This window comes from Nicotiana sylvestris, chromosome 8, assembly GCF_000393655.2.
Source record: "Nicotiana sylvestris chromosome 8, ASM39365v2, whole genome shotgun sequence".
In the NCBI taxonomy this organism is placed as follows: Eukaryota; Viridiplantae; Streptophyta; class Magnoliopsida; order Solanales; family Solanaceae; genus Nicotiana; species Nicotiana sylvestris.
The window spans coordinates 213,734,068-213,749,920 of NC_091064.1; the positions used below are offsets into that span (position 1 = coordinate 213,734,068).

The following is a 15,853-nucleotide window of genomic DNA, read 5'->3' on the forward strand; positions in this document are numbered from 1 at the left end:
TCACATAGTCATTGTTTTCTTATACGTGGATGATATGCTCATAATGAGTAATGACATTGCCAACATAAATGCTACTAAGCGTATGCTAACTAGCAAGTTTAATATGAAAGACCTGAGAGTTGCTAATTTAATTCTAGGAATTAAGATCCAGAAGACTTATCAAGGTCTGGCATTGTCACAATCTTACTATATGACAGTACTTGAAAAATTTAAGCACTTGGGCTTTAAAGTTGTAAAGACTCCAATTGACGTGAATCTTGCATTAGCAAAGAACAAAGGCCAAAGCATATCACAGTTGGATTATGCTCGTATGTTGGGTTGCTTAATGTACATCATGAATTGTACACGACCAGGTATATCTTGTGCTATAAGTAAATTGAGTCAATATACGAGCAATCCAGGTCAATCTCATTGGATGGCAATGAAATGTGTTTTGGGATATTTAGTACATACCCAGGACTTTGCTTTGCACTACACTAAATATCATGCGGTCATTGAGGGATACTATGATGCAAATTAGATCACTGGATCAACTGATTCCAAATCCACAAGTGGATATGTATTCACTATTGGTGGATGAGCGGTATCTTGGAAGTCGTCCAAACAAACTTGCATTGCCAGCTCTACAATGGAGGCTAAATTCATAGCTTAGATAAAGCCGGTGAAGAAGCTGAATGGCTCCGGAATTTCTTGAAAGATATTCCATTTTGGCTCAAACCGTTGGTACCAATATGCATACATTGTGATAGTCAAGTGGCAATTGGAAGGGCTGGGAGCGTTATGTATAACGGTAAATCTCGTCATATACGACGAATACATAAAACCGTTAGGCAATTACTCTCTAGAGGAATTATCACGATTGATTATGCAAAGTCAAGTGATAATGTGTCGGATCCACTTACAAAAGGCCTAACTAGAGAGGTAGTTGAGAAATCATCAAGGGGAATGAGACTGTGGCCGAGAACAAGTCATTGTGGCGGTAACTCTACCTAGAAGACTGGAGATCCCAAGATCTAGGTTCAAGGAGATCAAACAAAGTCATTAATGGCGGTTCAACATTGTCAACTAAACTTTTGGTCCATTCTCGTGATGAGACAATGTTCAGTACCAAGGATAAAGCATTAAGGCTTTTTAATGATTTCTAAATTTGATACGGGGTATATCAAATAGTGTATCTACGGGATGACACGTTTAGGAATCACCTATGTAAGTGTGAAGTGTTAGCCGCTTCAAGGAGAATTTTACAAGGCCAATTTTCTATGCACTTATGAAACCAGGCGGCGTCCATGGCTGAAACGAACACAACAATGAGAACCAAAGACGGTTAAGGGTTGGTCGTGTGACTTGTGGTTGTCTAGGTATACACCAAAGTTCGACGGTTCAAAGATATCAAATCTACCGATTGATCGAGTATATCCGACATAAGTTCACTACAGAAAGTTCAAAGGGAAACCTACTTATTCAGATGCAATTAATCCTTGCTTGCAAATCACACAGTTTTTCATGCATACTTCCGTGATATAGCCATTCCCCATTCATGTGGGGGATTGTTGGGTTTGTTATGTATTTAATATATTAAATACATAACAAATGGTGAATGGGAAATGGAGGGAAATGAAATTTTTGAGTGAAATTTTAAGTTCCCCCATGGCAAATGGACATTGTCCCATATTGGAAGAGGAAGAGGTTTTTTAGGGGTATATAAACAATTGCTCTTCTTGTATCTTTTAAAGAGTTGAGAAGAAGGCAAGCCTCACGCCGTCGTCGTCGCTCACTCGGCTCGACTTCGGCTTCGGCTTTGGATTTGGATTTGGATTTGGATTTGGTCAAATGATTGATTGATTAACTTTTTGGATCAAATTTATTTGTTAATAGTAAATATTAACAGAAATGTTATTAAATATTTGTTTTAATAACAGAATATTAATATTAAAATAAATATTAATATTAAATCCTCCAATCCGTTTTTTCTGTTTTGGTAACAGAAAATTAACTGCTCTCTTCAATTTTTCCTCTTTATTTTCCCTCTTTATTGTTGAGTAAATAGTCATTTATGTAATGGCACTATGGCCGTTTTGCATAGACATCAATTCTGAAAAGTTGCACCTCTTTAGATTTCAGCCCAACTTAGGCTATAAATACAAGACTATTCTGCTCAGAATTTCGATACAATTTTCTGAGTTTCTTCTCCTTCTTCTGCATAGTTTAAAAATCAAACAAAGCAATAGTAAGAGTGATTTGCTACCGAACTTTGTGTTCGCTGAAACACTGGGGTTTGAAGTACTACTACACTAGTGTGTAATTCGTTCTATCATGAGAGAAAATAATCCATAACCTTGGGTACTAGGAGGGGATTAAATTCCTTAAGGAAACACTGTGAATTCAGTGGACTCGAATTGGTTTTCTATTATTTCGTTGTTCATTCCTGTTTATGTTCATTTCTGTTTATGTTCATTTATATTTCCAGAATTATTTTACAAATACAGTATACTAATAGACTCTATAGTATTTGTGTGGTTATAAAAGCTTATCACTAAAGTATAATTAGAATTTTAAGCTAAATTATTTTCAAATTTAAAAAGGGATCATTCTTTTTGGAATGGACCAAAAAGGAAATAAGTTCACTTATAAGTTGTAACGAGGAGAGTATAATTTAAAATTTCATGATAGTGCCTATTTGTCAACTATAGAGGCTAAAAGGTGGCTATTTGTGAATTTTATCCAATTTAAACAATAGCCTTTTATGCAAATGCTCTGTTTATAGAGCTCGAGATTTCACAAGGTCAAGGCTCATCTCATTTCACTTGAATCAGTTGCTTGTAGTTCAATCTGAATTCCATCAATTTCTCTCTTATATCTGTCATCTGAACTAGCATATACCATCTTCCTCCTCACCCTTAACGAATCTTGAGACCTATATTTTGCACTTTGCTTGTTTGAAAATGGAAGTGTTCACAGTGGCGGTTTTTATATGTGAATGGACTGAATCAGTGTTTTCATGGTGGTAAATTGTGGACTGCCTCATTTCTTACAGGGAGACAACCTTCATTTTTGGTTCCTAAAAGAGTAATTTTTTTAGCTCAACAGCCTCGATCTTTAACTACTTGATCAAAAGAAATGAAGAATTCTACTGGATAGCAAGAACATTAAAGATGCTTACCATGTGTTTGAGGAATGTTCACAGTGAAAATTCATAAGCTACGCATAGACCGGATAGCAACAGACTCTAGTTATGATGCTTGCCGAGAAACATAGGTTAGTACTCCTGGGACCATTTTGTCATTTGTTTGTCTTTGTTCTTTTTATACTCCATTACTTTGTGTTGCATTCCAAATACTTGATTAGTTTAATCATCTGGTCAAGTGAATTATGGCTCAAGAAATAGATTTATACAAACTTCTATATTTACAAAGGAAAGAGAATAACTGATAGAATCATTTTCACAAAGAGTGACCCCTAATCTTATCAAGATAAACCACCTTTGCTCCTGCTACTCTATCTTTTTTTGGCCAAAAACCGACTTGTGTATAATATTCTCCAAGTAGTAACATTTTATAATACTTCGCAGTGTGGCACCTCACAGTGTATTCTACTGCGTACGACAAAGACTAAACCAAATTACTAGATATCTAATTATTACATTCAGCCCAAAGCTTACACTACATAACAACTCTACAAAGGGGGCACATACTTTGTTTCAGGTCCACCGTAAAACATATAATGCGGAAACTGTCCAGGTCCCCAATTTGGTTCATCAGTAACGTGGTACAAATAGCGACTATCAATAAATATGGGTGTGTTATTTGCATTTATCGTCACGCCTTTATCATCTAAAACTATAAGTCCCCTACAGTAAGCATCAAGAGAAGGATCTGGTTGATATTGATCAGGAAAAAAGCTAGAGCCCATTGCAGGATAAGGTGCACCTGGTGGAGTATATGTCACCCCTCCCCACTCAATATTCGTAGCAAAGTCGTTTGCTAATGCAGTGAAAATTCCTGGAGGCCAAAACCCAACTGCTGTCTGATTATCTCCAATCAAAAGCCACCAATTTCCATTTGCTAGATCCTTTAGTTTTCAGAAGGAGATGTATGTTAGTATTTTTAAAACGCTTCAAAAATCTAATCTAAAGAATTACTGAAAAAAACTTAATAAAGTAGACAAAAAGATACATAAATCTTACACGATCAATGTACATAACAAACTCCCACTGTTGATCGTCCCCTCGGTGAGTAATATGTTCGAATTCAGAATCAAGATATATGTCATTGTTTACTATTACAAAACCAGGACATAGTGTGTTGAAGCAATGCACATTTCCAGCCTAAGAAATATTTAAAAATTCATGAACCATTATCTGTTGAGGTGAACAACTAATAAGTTAAAGATACTAGTTTCATGAACACAAAGATAGAAATCATTTAATGAAGTACCCAAGAGACTTACTTGGAAATGTATAAAAAACATAGTATGATTATTTCCATATAATGCTGGATCCACCTAAAACAAGAAATAAGCTGTTATAACTATTGAGTGAAAGTTCAATGATGGAAATCCCAGAGGCATAAAATTCAATCCCCATCGCGATCTCCCGTTCCATTTCCTTTTCTGTATCTGTCCTCTAAAATTTTAAAATTATTGTAAGTAAGAAATTAATTAAATTATTAATAAATAAGGGGTTAAACTTACTCTCCATCCAACTTGCATACTATCTTGTCCTTTTTGAATCTTCAATCGGCATGCACTATTTTGTTGACCTTCAACATAAGGATTCCATAGACTAGCTACCATTCCAGCTCCCGCAAATTTGTTATTTGGATCACTTGGAGTATGAACAATTGCACGCTGCATATAAAAGATAAAAATTTACCTTTACTCGTTACATAGATTATCCAAATTAACTCTATGTTTATTCACTTGAAATTTTAGGTGGAGCTGATAGGAAGTGGTCAAATGATAAATCCATAACACAGAAAATGAATAAAAAAAATATCCAATTCATGTACCCTGTATCCTCCAGTTGTCTCAAGAATGTTGTTAGTCTGCACAATACAATAAAAAAAAGTATGTCGGATTTATACTTGAATTGAGTGTAATATTATCTTATGTCAATCTAATTGGGCTTCGTTTTTGTACATTATCTATTTTGTTGTCCAGAAATGAAGTTATCAAGAAAGTTGTGAATTGGTGTAATATATTATCTTACATTTTCTGGCGGTGGCATACGTCTTTGTCTAATAAGATCATCTCTGGTAACTCTTTTGATGGGAACAGTTCCGGACGGACAACCTCCATTCTCTAACACTTTCCTTGAAGATATATCAACAGTTGAGGTACTTGATATTTGATTTATCGTTGATAAAGTGGGTTTCATCTGTCAATCCAAAACTTGTTTAAATTATCTATTAACATTAATACTTCATCCATATAAAGTTGAATACACAAAAAGAAAGTGTAAATACATACCTCGGGATGAAAATTGTGATTCTTCAATGCTGGATGATCAAATGCAAGTTGTTTGTAGAAATCCACACAATCGTATGTAACCCCCCATTCAGTCTGTGAGCAAAAAATTCATAAACTTTAATATTGGTTGTACTATTCAAGATCATGCTTTTGAAATGTAATAACTTGTGAATAAATAAAAATATTGTAGAATAAAATGGTTGGTAGTAAATAATAAGCAATGCTTCATCTGTCTAGCAGTTTACCATATCTGACTTTCAAAATGAATATATATAGGCTTTTGTGAAATGAGTTATATATTGTGCCTTACTTTTCTAATAACAAATTTGTGAATAAGTCAAAAATTATAATTTAGAAATTTCACGATTTTCAACTACAACATAAAATACGAAAAAAAGTATGGTAAATATTAAGTTGTAAATACTCGGTTTACCGACATTTAACTTGATTGTTAAAATTCTTCATGGATATTATGAGATGGAAGGGTATTGTATTTTTTTTTATACAAAGTGTATATATTAGCATAAAACAAGAATCATTAAAGAGCTTATTAAAGAAATATCCCAAAAATGCATACCTTGATTGTTTTGACCGCTGGTTTGTTCAAAAGTTTAAGTTGCTTCTCTAACGCTAGTTCCTCTAGTTTGGACAGCTTCATTTCTCCTTGAACTCCGTCAAAACTCAGAAGAAAATAGAGTACGAGCGAAGTTTGTAGTACATTTCTTTGATGAATCAACATATTCTGAATTCTAAAAAAATTATCGGCAACTGCTGAATACATGTAAATATGACAAACTAATATTAAGGAACCAAAATTAAAACAAAGCTATAATCACGTTCATTGCATGCTTGCAAATATTATCATTTTTAGTAAATGAGGACAATATACTATCACTACACTGTAACTACTGATATTCTAAAGTTATAAGAAAATAGCCAGAAAAATGATGATTTATAAAGCACAAAAAGAAGTGTCAAAAAGTCACCTTCAGATCTTGCACGAAGCTATGAATGCATGTGTTTTTGTGTCTTGGTGATGAACTGTTCTATGAATTTATAGAGAAATAATGAGAGAATCTGTTTGAAAGTTTTGCATTAACATTTAATTAAAATTAAGTAACGGATATGAAGGGAGAGAAAAAGGAAAGAATTTTCTTACTTAGTCAAATATATTCATATCTTCCTCTTAATGTACATATATTAGTATTTCCTTATTTGTTTTCTTTGCTGAATCTTTGTTTCCTTTTATTGTCAGTGTCCTCTTTTACGTATTAATGACTACAATTAAATGGCAACTTTAGTTTTAAACTGTTAATATATATTGTAGAATAAATTTAAGGGAGAAATAGGTAAAGGAGAAATTATGCGAGACATTTCCTTACCAAGAATCCTTAAAACTACGTTTCTGAATTTCAAGCTAAAAGAATCGACTCGATTCACAATAATCAAACTAATAAGAAAAGAAAACTCCAAATGGAAAATTACTTGTAGCTAGCTTAAGATTTGAGATGAACATACAGCAAAGATCGATACACATATAATTAAGAAAATTAAATATTTATTAATTTTGTTATTTCCAAATCTTTTCTGAGTTGTAGAGAGCTTAACAAGGTCTAGGGGACTTGGAATGTAGCATCCACTTAGTTTGTGAATCAAAAGCAGAACCAAATTGCAGATGAGGGGTTTATATGAACTATTTTCACTGTATGACATTTTATAAAGCCACGCTTTATTATTATTTTTTAATTTCTGTTAGCCGAATGGGTTGAAATTTTCTTTTTAAAAGTAATTGGAAGAATCTTTTTATTTTTTTGCTGATAAAAATTAGTACTGAGTAACGTGGGACAGAATTTAAAACAATGGCCTAAAGAAGCCAGTCTTGTTTATATTTGAAAAATAATCATTATTATGAAGTTTCCAATTCCATAGGTGAAGCTCCTCGATATAAATATCCTAAATTTTTAAAATGGCCTTTTACACAAATGCTCTGCTTATACAGCTTGAGATCTCACGAGGTCAAGGGTCATTTCACTTCTTTTTTGGTTTCCCACCCGCAGTGGAGCCTGACTATATTCGGATTCGCGCCGCGTAGGGCCCCATTGGGGGGAAGCGCTCCCTACCAAGAATTTTTCCATACCGAGGGCTCGAACCCGAAACCTCTGGTTAAGGGAAGAGCAATCTCATCCACTGCACCACATCCTTTGGTGGTCAAGGGTCATTTCACTTGAATCAATTGCTTGGTGGATGCCATTTGAACAGAGAGTCGTTTAAATTCCTCCTGAAGCCGCTCCGCTGTACTAGCATTTTGCCATCTTGTCTTCCTCAATGCTTCTTCAGCTCGTATTGCTCTCTGCTCTTGTTCAACTTTATCACGAGTCAACGAGCCTAAATCAGCTTCAAATCCCTGGGCTTGCTTTTCCAATTCTTCCTCCAAATTCCTCACTTGAGCTTCGAGTTCACTAATCGTGACCAAAGAGTCAGAGAATTCGTCAGATTGCTTCTTCAGCTCGTTCTCCAAGCTCTCGATCTGGGCTTCCATTTGACTTGCAGTGGCATACGAAGAGGAACATTCATATTGCATCTTTAATTGTTCTCATAGTCAAGGGCAAGTTGCTCCATCTGCATCTCTAAATCGTCTCTGTCTCTTCTGTAGATCTCAATTTCACCATGCAGGTCCATGATTTTTTGCTCTAGCATGTATGTTTCCTTGGCATCGCTATGCTGTCTCACAAGCTGCTCAAGTGCTTTTTGCTCTTCATCACTCATTTCATGCTTGGAGTTGGAGATAACATCTGGAAACTTGTCAGCATCATCGCGTGTCGTTGATTTGTTGGACAGGTTAGTGATTTCTTGGTTTTTCTGTTCCAACATCTCATCTAGATCTTGAACAGCAAGAATTAGTTCAGAATAAGATTCTTGTGTCGTCTGAAGTTGTATCTGAAGATTTGCATTCATGTCCGTGTGATAATTCAACTCTTGCCTAAGCTCATCTACAAGAGCCTGAATATCCCCATTGTCGTAAAGCAACTTGTCTTTGGACTTTGTCTCGTCCATACGTTTCAGTGAGGCTTTAAGTTTATTGCATTCTTCCTTGAGAGCATCTCGTTCCTCTTTCAAACTAGCTACCTCTTTTGAGAGGTCCTGTCCCCTTTTGCTCTCCTTGACTATCTGCTTCCGAAGAGTCTGTAGTTCCAAATCCGACATGTCTGCTTGCCTAGCCATAGCTATGAGCTCAGTTTTGAGCTTTTCAACAACATCTGTACTCACGTCAAAAGCAGAACCTCCCATCCACTCCCATTGTGCATTCAGACTTTCTTCATGAACTGTCGTTGAGACATTGGTATTTTGCTTCAGGGGAACCAAAGCATTACTCAGAGAGGACGGAAAGCTTATTTGCTCGTGATGAACCGTGTTGTTCTTCAATGCCCTGAGCTGCTTCCGGAACTGGACAGGGTAATATCAGATTCGCTTGATGTCCGGCAGTTGCCGTTCTTTCCACCATTTTGTGATGTAGGTTTGTTGGCCAGAGCATCCTGTCAAATCCAAGGAAAAATAATGACACGATCTTGTCAGCAAATAATCAGAAAACCAAAAACGAGGCATAATTTGATTGAATGATATTGATATATACACAAACACACACGTGCGTGAGTTATCAGTCAACAACCACGTGCAATAGCAGCAGGCTATGAGAAATTGCTCCCAAAATCTATGATCAATAACAAATTGCGATATGCAAGCTTTAAAATATTCGAACTATGACAAAGTCTGAGGATATGATCCTTAGCTCAGATGACATGAATCAGATCGAGGTCTTAATTTGTTTACCTCAATAAAATTGTCTTTAACTATTGCTTCAAAATCATCATTGCTTAATTGTGATCTCAAGCTTCTATCCAGAGAATTAAGTTTTGCAGTTTCGATTTCTTCGACAACACTGTAAAAAGCAAAAACACCAAAAAGTGGGAAATTTTGTTAACTTTAGGCAATAGGCAATCAAGTACTAAAACACACACACAAAAATCATTGATAACACCTTTGATCAGCAGAATCATCTGAATTGAAACCTACAGTTCAACAATAGCAATTGGAAACTAATTACACAATTGCAAAGAATTTATAAAATATCAATCCTAATAATTTTCTAGCAAAGAGACTTACATGCAACACAGCTTCAGATTTAGAATTTTTGAGAGGAAGAGACACCAAGGAAACCTTAGTTGCATCTGCATAACTCGAAAAGTCAAACAAAGCTTCGCCAACAACTCCAGATTTTGAAGAACCCTACAAAGTACACATCCAAAAACTTAACAAAACTCGTGGTGTTTGTTGATGGATTTGTGTATCCAAAAAGTTTTGAAAAATTGATGAGTCATTACCATTGATATTTAGTCCTAGAACTTCTTTTTCACCTTTTGTATACATCACTTGAGATTTTGGATTAGACCAACCTGCAAAAAATGGTGACAAACAAAAAAATAGCAGCAAAACTTAGTTGCCAAGTTAAAACTTTGTTTTGTTGCTAAAGAAAATCCAAGCCTTTGTACCTATAGAGATATATCATTGCTGAGCTAGAAATAAGTAAAAAATAAAAATCTCTGTTAAATAAAAGTTGAATGAAAAATGTTTTAGCAGTAGTAACAGAAACAGCTAGCACAACACACACACGGTTGCATTTTATTAGTCTTTATCTTTTAACTTTTATTTTGCTCAACAACCAAATGGATGTTTAGTGAAGGACTTCATTCAAAATCTACACTGGCTTTTCACATTTCTAGTAAGCGCTTGAGCAAGATTTGATAGATAAGGCTAGAAAGACAATTAGAAAAATGAGAACTCGTACCTCTCCCCTGTGCATGTCGTAGAACCTGGAGGTAGAACATCTGCAGCCACCTGTATCCAGTATGAACCAAAAACTTAGAATGCTCTATCACAAAAGTCAATACGAGCTAATATCACATCCGTGTCAAGTCAAACTTGAACGATTAATTGTGCTTAGAACTGGAGCCGTAACCATGCAATAATACTTGTATGCTCAATTTGTTTTCCTTGTGAACCGATTAATAAGTTCTCAACAGCAGAATAAACTGACTGTCTTGCTGCTGACGTTTACTAAAGTAACTTAAGTTTTGTGATAAAAGCAGAATAAAGATGGCTTGCAGCTGACCTTTCGGGACTCTTGTTCAGACAGCCTTTCTGCATTCTGACTAAGATCTTCTAATCTTCTATCTAACTCCTCTATTTTGTCTTGAAGATCTCTCTCATTCTCCAAAAATGAATTTGTTGAACTCTCAAGTGCACTTTCCTTCAGCTTGATCTGACCCTGCTGGTCGTGGAACAATCGCACAAAATTAAGAGCAGTTGGTATTTCATATACCAATTCACGTAAAATTTTAAGCGACTGGAAACACAAAGGTCCAGTAATAAAGGAAGTACAGACAGTTTATTTCCTAGTAAGATCATAAAGACAACCTATGCATATTGTAAAGTTTGAAAATATGTAAAAGACGACACAGACAGCAATTCGTATTGAAGTTGGAATACATTCAGAAACAGAAAATGCAAGTAAAAGTTTACCTCAAGCAACTTTATCTTCTCTTTAAGACTTGCAACCTCTCTTGAGCCTGCAGATGTGGGTATGGACTTGTTGTTCTTTGATGTTGCTTTCATTCCTTTAGAAGCTACTATTCGACGACTGCCATTCTTGAGCTTTTTATCTAAGCTATTCAATGCATCCTCTTTCTACTTTAGATCACCTTTTAATTGAGACACCTGCTTTTTCAATTTTTCTCCACCTCGTCCTCAAACAACATCCTTTTCATTTCATTGCATCTCGATTTAAAGTTATCCATTTCCAAATGCAGTTTCACAGCTAATGCCTCCTTCTCATCCTTAAGAGACCTCATATTGTTTAATTCCTTCAAAGACTCCTCAGCTTCTTTTCTCACTGATGCAAGCTTAGTCTCCAGTTCACTTCTTTCATTGCGACCTTGTTCGACAAGCAATTCCATATCTTTAATTGATGAACTCATTTTATCAGGGAGAAAAAGTAGAATGATACTTTTGAAGACATAATCATACCATTTGCCCTTTTCTCACCCAACCAAGCATTCCCCCTTCTTCTTTTGATGGACAAAGGGAATACTGCACCGCCAGATCACTTAGATCCTCTCCTGAATATAACAAGCAATTCAGTCAGCAATATATCTGAAAGTACAAGCATCAAGAGAAAATTTGTTTTATACTAATGTACTAGTTTTCAAATTTAATCATGGCATTGACTCATTTGATAACTTAGCATGGAAAATTTAATAATGGGTCTTTTCTCATTAAGCAAAAATATTGAAAACTAACCTTCTACAGTTCTTTTCAGAAGCTCCAGTAAAAGTTTCTGGTCATCTTCTTTGACAAGTAAATGCTGTACTAATATCTCCCGACCACCTCCAGAACTCCCTCCAGGACCACTCCCAGCACTATATGAAGCTGAAAGTTACATATTGTGAGATTTAGCAACAGCATGTATCAGAGGATAACAACAACAACAAACCCAGTATAATCCTACAAAGTGGGGTCTGGGGAGGGTAGTGTGTACGCAGCACCCCTACCTTATGGAGATAGAGAGGTTGTTTCCTATCAGAGGATAGCAAAAAGAAAAGAAAAAAAAAAACTCTCTTCACCCTTCAGAATCTAGAACAACCAGTATACAATCTCAAAATCCACAGGACCTCAGACAGGTCAAACTGATATAATAAGTCACACTCACATTTCTGATGAAGCCACTTTTTGGTAATATGCCAGTTTCATCAATGGTTAAGTCACAAAATCCCAGTGCAACAAACTTTCTTGCTATCGTTGGTGTCTCGATGTTCTTTGTATTGTACTCATCGAACTCCTTCAACTGCTCAACGAAAAACCAAGAACACATTTTAGTCTTTGAATCACGAATGTAATCTTCAAATCTCGAGATGAAAATCCTTTCGCTCCTTCATATGCAAAATATTCACTTACACAATTGAGGCTGTTATAAAGAGATTTGACCGTATATTGACAGTTAAAGTATACTAAACAAGTTGTTCCCTAACTTCAGGATATACTAAACCTCAATCTATTGACAGAATTACAATCTGAAACAAACAATATGTTTCTCATTATAATATTTACCTGTTATACAGAGCTGCTCCTCATTAACTGCCTGCTACTTCTTTTTACTCTTTGACTCTGATGTGTTAGCTGAATATGCCTTAAGCCTTGCTGTAGATAGCTTATACTCAGCCTTTTTCTTTCGCCACCTACTTTGCCTCGATTGTTTGCTTGTACCATCTGTCTCACCAGCAAATTTTTCCTTGTTATCAAACTTAGGCTTCTTTTCAGCTTTTGGTACATCTGATGTTTCTCCTTTAAGTGTCTTTTTAACTTGATGAGTTTTAAGAAGGGGTACTTTCCATTCCTTTTCTCTATAAGGTGCTAACTTCTTCAAAGAAACATACTGGTTTAACTCTTTATCCTCAATTGTTAACATCTCCTCTGGTGTTAGCCCAAATCTCTTCGCCTTAACCGGCCTATACTTGAATCTTGTCTTCAAGTCACCAATAGTATCCTCATAGTCCAACTTGTAATATTCTTCCATTAGCTGTTCTTTGACTATCTTCATTCCTGTACTAGGCCACTTCCTCTTCTTCTTCGTCCGCTTACCTTCTTCAGCCACATCATCATCATCACCACGAGGTTCGTCCACATTGTATCTAAGTAATTCATCTTCCTTGTCAAATTCTGGCTTCTCAAGTTTGGCATCATCTTCATCCTTATCACTTCCAAATTCAGGATCCATATCATTTGCCTCATAGTAGTTATCATCGAAAGCCTTGTTCATCTTTCTGTCATGATCACCCGGATCAAATTCCTCCTCCAAATCATCCATATCAAACAAGCATACCTCGTCCTCTCCTATCCCGGCAGTCTCCTTAATCTTCTCAAGCTTCTCCCTCATCTCCTTCTTCTTCAAGTTCTTTAACCGTTTCAACTCCTCTTTTCTCTCCTCTTCCGCTTGAACCATCCTCTTTTCCTTTTTCTCTCTCTCTCTGCAACTTCCTTGCGTTCGCCTTCTTTCTCACCGATCCCTCCACTTTCCTTGAATGTCCCCACACTCGATCACCCCCATTTTCCTCAAATCTAAAATTAAAATCTCTCTCGTAATCCTATTGCCTCTCAATCTCTTCCTCATCCTCCGAAAACTCAACCTCCTCCACATCATCTCTTTTTTGTTTCTTATCATCCCTCCCCATATCGTTCCCAAAATAATCCTTTAAAAACCTGTCATCCTCTCCAAAAGCCTCATCCAACTTCTTAGCAAGCTCCATAGAGACCTCCTCGTCATTACCTAACTCATCCCCTGCTTTCTCATTCACTTTCACCTTAACCAAGTCCTCTTCATCCTCATCCGCCTTATCAGCATTCAAAAATTCCTTTCTCAAATCCTGTTGCTCCTCAAAATATGTCTTCACTTTCTTCTCTTCTTCTTCTTTTTTATCTCCAAACTCCGGACCATCCTCCATCAAATACTTATAAACTACATCCTTCTAGTACTTTGGCTTTTTCTTCTCGTCCTTATACTTCTCCTTCAACACAGAATTTGATTCAGATTCAGATTCAGAATCGAATAACTTAGCATCTTTATTATTCAAAATTGGATCACCTTTCTTTATCTTAAGCAAAGCATCAATTAACTTTAAATTACTCGAAAGGTTCAAATACTCCTCTTCTTCTTCTTCGTCGGCTTCAGAGGAGTCTTCGTTGTCAGAGTCATCGATGAGGCCTTTCTTCTTCAGCTCTTCCAGCCTTTGCAAGTCCTCTCTCTTCTTATTATGCTCGTATCGACGGGCAAATTCCTCATTGATCTCGATCTTGTCCAACTTCTCGATGTCATCATCATCACCCTCGAATAGCTTCAACCCCATATTATTAGTGTTTACAAAGAGCTTCAAAATAACAACCTTCACCAAACTAACAGCTCTCACCAAAATAACAGCTTTCACAAGAAAACTACAGAAACTGAAAGTTCACTATTTTGCCTGCAATTCAACATATAAACAGAAAGTTAACATTAACATATAATGAAACCTATCATGTGCTGCATAAAGAAAAACAAATATACTAAAAAAATGCCAATTTGAATCAACAATATAGTTTAAAAGCTCACATTTTTATTTAGATTAAACTCATAACCATCAAGTCTTTGGACCATATGAGAAATAATAGGGAAGAGCATGTGAGAGCAAACACCAAGAGGAAAAAAAATCAGATTTTTATTCAGTTTAATCACATTTCTCTCTTTTCACCCTTTATATATATCTGAATTCTATGTTGCTCGGACTCTTCGAAAATACTGATGGGTGCGTATCGGATCCTCCAGAAGTAGTGCATTGGATCCTACATAGGTACGACAACATACTTGGAGAGTCCGCACAACATAGACTGAATTAGAGTGTGTGTGTGTGTGTGTGTGTGTGTGTTATGGAGGGGTAGATTCACAGTATTGTCTTCTCAGATACTTCTTTGCAGCAAGTTTTAGAATTTCAGACTGTCATGTTTTGCATAAAAATCAACAAATATACTAAAGAATGTGAAATAGAATCAATAATATAGTAAAGCAAATCACATTTTTATTCAGTTTAATCTTACAACCAAAGCCAAGTCTTTGAACCATATGAAAAGAAGATCACATTTTTATTCAGTTATAATAACAATTCTCTCTTTTCAACCTTTTTATATGACTCTATTAGTGTGTGTGTGTGTGTGTGTTTTGGAGGGGTAGATGCAAAGTAATGTCTTGTCAGATTCTTTTTTTGTAGCAGCTTTCATAAATTCAGACTCTTTCTTCCATACAGTTTACATAATCAAGCTAAACAAGCACAATAAAAGGTTCTTTTCTGGAAATTGTACAAAGATAACAAAATATTATGCAAATTGCAATCTTTTCAGGAGGCGGAAGCTGTAGAGACTCAAATATTTTCGAATAAAATTGAGAGAATACATTGTGAGGATGCAAAGCGAAATAAGAAGAGAAACAAGATTTAGAGAGAGAGCCTGTGTATATTATACCTGTGTAGTTGAATTACGCAGTCAACAGTGTTTGTGGTAGGAGCAGGGCACATATATAATATCTTTCCACCTTTAATTAGACTAGATCTCGGGTTTAGGGCAACCCGGTGCACGAGACATTTGTATTTATGGAAGATACGAGAAGAAGATCCCACTCTCGATATGATTTAAATAATCTATCCTAATGCAAGCATTAATGACTGCTTTCAAGGCTCGAAACCGTAACATATAGGTCACACGAAGACAACTTTACCGTTATTCCTGGGTTTCAGCTCTAAATTTTTTAGAA

General features: G+C 35.8%; 3 protein-coding genes and 1 long non-coding RNA gene across 4 annotated transcripts; 1 reads left to right on the forward strand and 3 right to left on the reverse strand.

The window, feature by feature from the left end:
- Window positions 1-2,739: 2,739 nt before the first annotated feature.
- LOC138874498 (uncharacterized) lies at window positions 2,740-8,908 on the forward strand. Its single transcript, XR_011401462.1, has 3 exons — window positions 2,740-3,255; window positions 8,120-8,304; window positions 8,821-8,908. It is a non-coding gene; the product is annotated as an uncharacterized lncRNA (long non-coding RNA).
- LOC104244453 (protein neprosin-like) lies at window positions 3,266-6,465 on the reverse strand. The gene is made up of 9 exons (XM_009799874.2): window positions 6,453-6,465; window positions 6,044-6,208; window positions 5,467-5,559; window positions 5,207-5,374; window positions 5,007-5,042; window positions 4,690-4,845; window positions 4,447-4,500; window positions 4,184-4,324; window positions 3,266-4,068 (listed from the first exon to the last, which is right to left on the reverse strand). The coding sequence occupies exons 2-9, from the start codon at window positions 6,203-6,205 to the stop codon at window positions 3,673-3,675; spliced, it is 1,206 nt and encodes a 401-aa protein (XP_009798176.1). The 5' UTR covers window positions 6,206-6,208; window positions 6,453-6,465; the 3' UTR covers window positions 3,266-3,672.
- LOC104244454 (uncharacterized) lies at window positions 7,317-13,519 on the reverse strand. The gene is made up of 12 exons (XM_009799875.2): window positions 12,628-13,519; window positions 12,230-12,364; window positions 11,821-11,949; window positions 11,548-11,639; window positions 11,044-11,455; window positions 10,634-10,789; window positions 10,310-10,359; window positions 9,846-9,917; window positions 9,628-9,750; window positions 9,503-9,533; window positions 9,295-9,403; window positions 7,317-8,999 (listed from the first exon to the last, which is right to left on the reverse strand). The coding sequence occupies exon 1, from the start codon at window positions 13,517-13,519 to the stop codon at window positions 12,662-12,664; it is 858 nt and encodes a 285-aa protein (XP_009798177.2). The 3' UTR covers window positions 7,317-8,999; window positions 9,295-9,403; window positions 9,503-9,533; window positions 9,628-9,750; window positions 9,846-9,917; window positions 10,310-10,359; window positions 10,634-10,789; window positions 11,044-11,455; window positions 11,548-11,639; window positions 11,821-11,949; window positions 12,230-12,364; window positions 12,628-12,661.
- LOC104244455 (uncharacterized protein P8B7.02-like) lies at window positions 9,122-11,498 on the reverse strand. Its single transcript, XM_070155238.1, has 8 exons — window positions 11,262-11,498; window positions 11,044-11,208; window positions 10,634-10,867; window positions 10,335-10,359; window positions 9,846-9,917; window positions 9,503-9,533; window positions 9,295-9,403; window positions 9,122-9,175 (listed from the first exon to the last, which is right to left on the reverse strand). The coding sequence occupies exons 1-8, from the start codon at window positions 11,496-11,498 to the stop codon at window positions 9,122-9,124; spliced, it is 927 nt and encodes a 308-aa protein (XP_070011339.1).
- Window positions 13,520-15,853: the final 2,334 nt, after the last annotated feature.